The sequence below is a fragment of the Hyposmocoma kahamanoa genome, unplaced genomic scaffold (genome assembly GCF_003589595.1).
Source record: "Hyposmocoma kahamanoa isolate Upper Pololo Valley unplaced genomic scaffold, ASM358959v1 76, whole genome shotgun sequence".
In the NCBI taxonomy this organism is placed as follows: domain Eukaryota; kingdom Metazoa; phylum Arthropoda; class Insecta; order Lepidoptera; family Cosmopterigidae; genus Hyposmocoma; species Hyposmocoma kahamanoa.
In genome coordinates this window covers 11713053-11721656 of record NW_020653900.1, presented here as the reverse complement: position 1 = coordinate 11721656, position 8604 = coordinate 11713053, and the positions used below count along the sequence as shown (strand labels likewise).

The window sequence follows — 8604 nt, the reverse complement described above, 5'->3', positions numbered from 1 at the left end:
AGAAAGGCATCAAACGAACGAATGGATGTTGAGAGTTTGTTTATTGCATTACCGTTCAGTCCGATTCTACGTTAGTGTTATCAGCGTTAGAACTACGAAATTGAATTGAATTGAATTAATAGACAGGTTATAGCGTTTGTTTCTGAAAAGAGCCTAGCGGTCAAAAGACGCTAGAAGTAGCAAAATATTTTTTTCTCGCTAAAAACAAATTTTTACCCGCTAAACATGCATAAAATCCCCTAGATCTAGCGACAAAGGTGCTAGAACAGCAACACTTGAGGACAATTTTACAAAACTTTACTAGATACAATTAGCCAGAATATTTTTTTATATTTTTGGCGATTTTACTTGTTTAGAAAAAACCGTCGTCAGACGAGAAGACTGAGTGGTATTTATTACTATTTATATACTATTTCATTGTGAAAATATTTTCGCCTTTTCGCCGCTCTCCCCCGCCGTCAGACGGCGGCGGTTATAAAGAAAATGAAATCCAGATTCAAAGAATTGCAGGTAAATAATCATAAATGATAAACCGCCATGCCAATCAAATATAAATTATCAATTTTTATTGCTAATCAAAAGAAGATAAGATATTTCGAACTATCTATTTAAAAAACTCTGTTTTTAATTGCCGCTCCGACTATAAAATATTTGTGATTTATAGATAAATCAGGCAACTATCTACATTTGTAGATATATAGGTGTGGTCTTGTAACTAACTTGGTGGCAATTTGGAGGCAATTACCGCAATATTATCTATGAAAGTAGATATTATACGACAATAGCTTTTGAATTGGAGATTATAGCGTAATAAAAGTAATTACAACTGATTTATAAGAAAATAATATCAAGGTGTGAGTGTGACATCGAGTATATAACCAGAAAGTGCGACTTCTTGTATGAAATGAAGAACGTAAAGATTCAGACGAATTTCATGCCTACTTGACATGACTGTGTAGATGTCGCGCTTGTAGCGATATAACGCGCAAAGAATGAGATACCTACCTAATCATTGTTTACCTTACATGACCTGAAAAATCTTTTTAACTTCAGAAATACCTTTTAAACGCGTCATCAAAATGTTACTCACATTGTTTTATGATATCATGTGACGAGGTGACTGGACAAATAAGTTCGTGAGTAGTATCTCTTAGTAGTTTGTGGTCGTGTGTCTGGTAGTCACCGACACGCCTAACCACAACAGTTGCAGTACCACTGCAACTGTACTGCTACATAATCATGTATTGGTTGTTACATAACCTTGACATTATAGTATCTACGTAATATCTTTAAACCTATTTTGAAGTTATTTTGAAGATTATGAACAAATATAATGACACCGAATAATAAGGACTGTTTTACCGATTGTAGTGTTTGTAATTTACCTGACGGACTGTTTATTAAAAACACTGAAATAAAGTGTCGTACCTATGATCTAAGTATACCTAAGCAGTGCGTAGTGAACATGGTATAGGTATAGTAACATTTCACTCGTTGTGCAATTTGCACCTATGTAACGCGTAAGTTTTACCGGTTACATTACTGCCCTGGGTTAGTAGGTTAGACAAACAGAGATGTGATGTCTCCGTCTATAGTCTACGAGCAGTTAATTTACAAATTACTACAAGAATGTGTAATGTCAACGTTTATTTGTGCTCTAGAGAAACCATTTTAATCGACGCCATTGATTATAACAATTATTATAAGGCAGTATTTTATGTTTTAAGCAGTAATTATTGTAGTGGCAAGTAAAATGAAGACTTTCTTATTAACAGGAATTTTGTATGAACAAAATCTGTTATCACGAGTCATCACGAACCATCTCGCGCGCAGATTCGATGACTTTCAGCCCCCCGAACAAGCCAGTTTCCGAAAGGGCTTCAGTGAGATAGATTATCCACACGCTGCGGCAAGTTATACAGAAGACCGAAGAGATAACCTGTCATTATGCGAGGCGTTTGTGGACTAAGTATGAGAAAGCCTTGATTCGATCGACATTTGGGCGGTGCTACAGTCACAGTACAGCCACATTGACTGTCGATATATCGAAAAGTTGAAATTTTTGTACAGAAACTCCACTATGTCAGTTCGAATCCAGGACGTGCACAAGGTCTATCCTGTTGCAAAGAGGGGTGCAACAGGGAGACATCCTTTCTCCGAAACTGTTCACCACTGCACTGGAAGATCGCCGGCATCGACATCAATGGCGAGTACATCACTCACCTTCTATTTGCTGACGATGTCGTGGTCATGGTAGAACCGTTGGAGGAGCTTCGCATCATGCTCGGTGACCTCAACAGAATTTCCTAGCAGGTGGGAACCTCTACTCTGGAAGTTGTTGACGAGTATGTTTACCTCGGACAAACCGTCCAATTAGGCAGAGTCAACTTCGAGATAAAGGGCAATTGTCGAATCCGTCTCGGTTGGGCAGCTTTCGGGAAGCTCCGGGACGTCTTCTTTCTTGTCCGCAATACCGCAGTCAAGCCAAAAGTCTTCGAGCAGTGCGTGTGGCCGGCGATGATCTACGGCTCCGAGACGTGGTCACATACTATGGGCTATCATAAAAAAGCTCAAAGTCACTCTGCGAGCTATGGAGCAAGCAGTGCTCGCACTTCTCTACGTCATCAAATACGAAATGAGGAGATCCGTAGAAGAACGAAAGTTACCGACGTAGTTCAAAAGGATTAGCAAGTTGAAGTGGCAGTGGGCAGGGCACACAGCTCGTACAACTGACGGCCGTTTGGGCACAAAGGTTCTCGAATGGAGACCACGAACCGGAAGGCGTTCACTAGGACGGCCCCCTACTAGATGGACGGATGACCTTGGCCCTGATTTTAATTCAAACCGGAATCGATCCGATCGGGTAGCCCATCGACTCGGAAAAGACGCAGTTCCCGATCGGGAGAGACAATCAAAATAAAGCTGCTGGTAAGGACAGCGGGTAACCGATGGATGCACGTCGCGTCAGATCAGCCTGGAAATCTTTAGGGCTCTTACGGCTGATATGATGATGATAATGTACACAATGAGTTGTGTTCTGTACATCAGAGGTGTACAGAAAACAGGAAAAACAACCAATAGTGAATCAGCTAGAATAGTCTCTATCAGCACTAGATACTGGTATATGTATATGTACGTATTATCTCAAAAGATTATTGCTTAGCACACTTACTAAGCATTCCCAAGTGTCAAGCTTGATTTGCTCTTGAGTGTGCGTACCTGATGACGTACGACGTGCGTGACTGCTATGTTTAACGATTTTCAAGTTATAAAACACAGTATTTTTGTTTCCATCTCCTAAGGTATTTTTGCAAGTAGCAATAAAATCACAAACTGTCAATGTCAGCAACCTGCCAAATTGCCAATGACTCTGTGTCATGTTGTTTTGATTTTTGTTACAGTTTTAGTTGCCAGTGCAGTGTTCTATTTTTAAAAATTCTTATTCATTTAAAAAAAAACTTTAACACGTTCTTTTGTTTCTGTAAAGTTTAAGACAAAATGGTGAACCCTAGTTTGATGTACGAAATTCTGCTATACATAAATTCGTTTTATTTTGGTCTATTTGCAACATGTGAGCTCGGTACGATGATATTGAAAAGCGTGTTACTTGGCGCAAAATATAATGAGAGAGATCTCATACAGGATTACGGGGTGTTAATCGGATTATTTATTGCTGAAGCAGTGAGGCTCATTCTTGGACGAAGAGGCAGTTTGAAGGAAAAAGGTATGATCTCTTTTATTATAATTAGCAAAATTAGGTCAATATTTTAAAATAAGAATTTAGTATTGTTTTATACCCTAGCCTTTTTGGCCTATGTTGATGGCTTATGATGGTATGGCTTTGTCATGGACAAACAAAAAAATATTTTCAAAAAAAGAACACCAAAAAATTTAGGAATGGCGACTATATCAAGAATCAATTGAATCTTAAGTTAAAACATACAAGAATATTCATTCTGTGGTTACATAAATTCCAGTCATATAATATTGAAGAATACACATTACAATACTCTAAAAATCCTTAATTAAAAAGAATTTCAAGTCTGTAAGTTTAGATGTGACTCTCCAAATTGGTTATTAATAACATATTTTTTCATGGGAATTCTTGTGTATTTAACAAAATTAATAAATACTCCAGTGGGTATAACTAGATAGTAAGCCAAATGAGTCATAAATTTACCTTAATGTGTTGGCAACTATATATATTTATATACAATATTTTTTTTACCTTTTATCAACTGGTTAAGTTGCACAAGCCTTGTACAAGTCACCCTTGCAATAAAACTTATTATTTCTATTTGTCTTATTGTTTCAGACGTCCCAGTATTCACCTCAGTGTTGATAACTATACCATCCATCTTCTGTGTCCTCTACCTCCTGGTGTTCCAGAAGGTCTGTCTTCGAATTGAATACATTTGGTGCTCACTCATGCTGGCTATACAGCTAGTTGAGTTCTGGTTTGCATCTGTATTTATTGCTACAATGTGCAAGGGGCCTTCTTATGACTAATTATGCCAACAAGTAATTCTTGCATTAAACCGTTTCTGTAGCAATTTCATATTCAAAAACAAACTTAAACAGAACTTAAAATATCCTAATTCGTTGGGAAAGCAATTACAAGTTGTATCATCATGTACTATTTATGAGGTGCTTTTCGGAGCTTGTTTGAAAAAGTGTATATTACATAGGTAAGCAAATTACTTATAAAATAATTAAAAACCACTACACATAAAGATTCCCCTGAGAAGAACAAGCATCAAACTGTAGGGATTGCTCTTTGTAAATAGACAATTGTACACTTTTATTATTTACAATATTATTCACAAATGTCATAGTACGAAATAACCTGAATTGAATCTTGTAGTTACGTATTATTAATGACTTTCTAAAATAGCGGGCTATCCCGAAAACGCCTGATTGAGAGGGATCTTTATGTAAAAAAACTGAGGCGTATTGAGCATGCAAAACCAATGAAACCTATACACCCGCTCAATTTTGTAACATGGTTATTTTAAGCAATGTGTTCAGGGTTTTGTTCACAATGAAATTTAGCACATTCTGAATAAATATTTCAACTTATCCGAAGAGCAGAGTCCGATGTGATTATATAGCGAAAAGAGAATAACTATGTTACAAGAGAAAAATTTCGTTATTCAAACGAAGGCCTATGTAAAGGCGTTTTGACAATTTTATATCTTATTTTCGAAAATATAAAATAAAAAACTATGGTCGATCTCCCATTCACAGCGAAGAAGAACGAACGAATTGTACTATATAGAATTTAAGACTTTCGTGGTTATTCACTAAATGATTATCACTAGTATCGGGAAAATAAAAAGAAGTCATACCGTGGTAAGAAACCTGATACTAGTGATAATCAAATTGTACTATGTTCTATGTTATGTCTTGCACATAGATCTTTGTTCTACGGATGAAACTAAAAAGGCCTTATTTGGTTTGGGCCACTATTGAAGCAGCAATGTGTAAAGAGTGCCATAAATTCTGTCATCTTTAATAATAACTAAGCCAAAAAACTCTATAACAAACAAGTTGCTCTTTTGGTGCAAGCAAAAGTTGTAACAATATCCCCAGTCTGATACAGAATGTGCCATTTGCCAAGGGAATGCCAATTTATAAAAATACATCTATTTTTGTAACATTCTTCTATTTCCACATCTGCCTTTTAGGAGATTTTATTTTATAGAACACAGATTTTTTTTTATTACCTCCGTCCTAAATAGCTAAAGTTTTTGCCTCCTTAATTTTGGTTAAAAATTATTGGACCAAAAAATCGCAAATTATGTATAGTGTTGTGGTGTGTTTTCTATTTTGATGTACTTATACTATTATAATAGATGTTCTGAGTATTAACTAAGCTAGTCACTATTTACAAATCTTTTACCTATTTACTTGTTTTAATGTTTACCTATTATAGTATGAATAAGTGTCCTTTATTGATAAAAGTAATACATTAAAATCATGAATTATTGTTTACAAAAATTATCAAATAAGATTGTAATGTGGAACAATTAGTAACACTTTTATTGCAAATTAATGGTATGGATGTTATTGTAAAATTTTGAGCAATAATTCAAACAATCAAACACATTATAAAACTCTCAGGTTTTTATTGCAATGTCAGGTAAAGTTATATATATTTATATAAGTATAATACATCCTGTCCAATATACTACATAAGTGATAATGTGGCCTTTGTTTAGATTATACAATATAGCGAGTTGATCTTCCATTGTAATATAGAAAAGTATAGATAATTTTTATTTGTAGACATAGGTGCCAGTTTTTAGTTCCTGAAAATGACAGCCATAAAAGAGCAAATTTTATTGGCTAAGAATAATACTTTTCTGAAAACATAAAACTGAAACAGGTAACAATTATAAGCATTTGAGAGTATCCAAAATTTAACACAAAATACATGCTAATAAAGTACAATTTACCAGTAAAAAGTTTCCATACTGGTAACTGAAATTAATATACATTTCAAATTGTATTAAATGTGTATGATTTTATGCACAATTTCACCAGTGATGAAACACTTGTAACGGTTATCTCTCTTGGTTTTAACTTTTATGTCTTACAAAAGTATTTTATAGTTTCTATGACTTAACTGTTAAAAGCAACAGCGTAAATATAAACCTTATATATGGTTATTAGGCACCTGTGTCTGTGATAACACTTTGTAACACCAATTTTATAGTAAATATCTATTTGCATAAAAATATAAACAAAATATACAACAGTAGATTTTGTAATCCTATGCCAACAAATATCAAATTATATTTTCGTAACTTATTTCAACAAGGATGTGAAATTTTCTGTATCTATCTATAGTTCCTCAAATTGGTAACTAATTGTATTGAATATATAAATAAGTAGCACTGGTTTTAAGTAATAACACACTATGTATCTTGATATTACAAATAAAGTTTCAATGTATTATGATTTATAATTACTTTATTTTATTTCAGCCTGAATAATCCATACAGTTATAACAGTAACAGTTAAAATATTAAGGTTTAAAATTCCTTGAAACTTTTACGAGTCATGTATTTACAAAGATTCATTCTCCTTTCTATATTCAGCCTGTAAATACAAAGGCATACGTCCTTTTGCCATTTTCTGTCTCTTATGAACTCTCAATTCATGTCTCATCAAAGCTTTCTTTGTACCATATTTATTACCGCACAAAATACATCCAAATTCTTTTATACCGGCATGATCTGATCTAACATGTATTTCCATGTCACGTTTTATATAAAACCCTCTTCCACATTCATAACATTTATAAGGTCGTTCCTTTTGGTGTGTCAAAAGATGTCTACTGAGATTACAGCGTGTCAAAAACCGTAACTGGCATTTATCGCATGAATATGGTTTGTCCCCTGTATGTGTTCGCATATGTATTTTGAGAGACTCTGTAGATCTTCCCCTATATGGGCACATTTTACAATGATAAGGCAATTCAAAACTATGTAACTTAAGGTGACGTATCAAGTTGTCTTTTCTATACATCTTGCCACAGACTTCACATATTAAATGTGAGGCAGATTGATGACGTGCTAGATGTCTCTCATATAAATGTGCTGTGAATAAACCGTAACAAACTGGGCATTGTACACGGACATGTCTATGTTGTTTGGAATTCACATGTGCATGGTACTCATCTGTTGTTTTAAATGTTTGTTTACGTAATTTACACTTATATTTCTTTTTTATGTTGTTCATTTCATAATCCTTAATATCATTATTAGAAATGTTATCAGACTCAAATGTTTCAATATTGGTGTTCTGACATAGTAGAGCATCAGTTTCTTTAGCAGATGTTCTAAATAACACTGCGTTTTGAAGCCTAGAGTAACAAACATCGCACAGAAATTTAGGGAAACTATCATTTTCATCAACTTCAATATCTCCAAACGTTTTAATCTGATCCACTAATTCTGGAGTGTCTTTATTGTAAATAGGTATTTTACCTACTTTTAAACATATCCTGCATTTTTCTGCACTTGATAAAGTAGACAATTCTATGGTGCTCGTATTTTCACTTTGCCAATGTTCAGTCCTTTTCTTCTGCCGAGCACGTCTTTGTCGTCTTATTAATTTTAATGCAAAATACGCGGATACCATCTTTTAATCGTTTCGAATTTATTAACACCGCTTTCTTGTCATAAAATTAAATTTTTGACGATTTTGAGGATCCTATTCTCTTTCCTTCATGGCGGCCACTAGGCCTGGGCCAGTGTCAGTTTCGATTAATGTTGTCAGTTAATAATATTGTTCAATAGCGATTGAGATTGATGATTCCACGGTCACGACCTTTGGTCACGACGATCAACTGACACTGACACCTGAAAAACAATAAATGTCATTTTGATTTTGACAATGTCAGAAAGCACTTTATTTTATTTATTCATTTATTTATTTCCACACTAGGGGTCGTATTCCAGAACTCTACTCAATGCTCAAGTCAGGATTTGAGCAGACTTGAGTATGATTTCAAGCACTGGAAATACGACCCTAATGGCAAGGACTTGAGTATGATTTCTAGTGCTTTAAATCATACTCAAATCCTGACTTGAGCAT

General features: G+C 34.6%; 2 protein-coding genes across 2 annotated transcripts; one reads left to right on the top strand and one right to left on the bottom strand.

Annotated features, from left to right (window-relative positions):
- The first annotated feature begins 3412 nt into the window (after nt 1-3412).
- Nucleotides 3413-5122, top strand: LOC113232537. Its single transcript, XM_026467296.1, has 2 exons — nt 3413-3724; nt 4316-5122. The coding sequence occupies exons 1-2, from the start codon at nt 3499-3501 to the stop codon at nt 4507-4509; spliced, it is 420 nt and encodes a 139-aa protein (XP_026323081.1). The 5' UTR covers nt 3413-3498; the 3' UTR covers nt 4510-5122.
- A 1638-nt stretch (nt 5123-6760) lies between these two features.
- On the bottom strand, nt 6761-8255 carry LOC113232447 (gastrula zinc finger protein XlCGF17.1-like). The gene has a single exon (XM_026467187.1). The coding sequence runs from the start codon at nt 8146-8148 to the stop codon at nt 7072-7074; it is 1077 nt and encodes a 358-aa protein (XP_026322972.1). The 5' UTR covers nt 8149-8255; the 3' UTR covers nt 6761-7071.
- Between the last annotated feature and the right edge of the window lie 349 nt (nt 8256-8604).

What these genes read in the sequence shown, in the direction of transcription:
- LOC113232537 (XM_026467296.1), top strand. Translation starts at nt 3,499, where the DNA reads ATGGTGAACCCTAGTTTGATGTACGAAATTCTGCTATACATAAATTCG. An exon ending in AGGCAGTTTGAAGGAAAAAG is followed by an intron (nt 3,725 to 4,315) that starts GTATGATCTCTT and finishes TTATTGTTTCAG; the next exon opens with ACGTCCCAGTATTCACCTCA.
- LOC113232447 (XM_026467187.1), bottom strand. Translation starts at nt 8,148, where the DNA reads ATGGTATCCGCGTATTTTGCATTAAAATTAATAAGACGACAAAGACGT.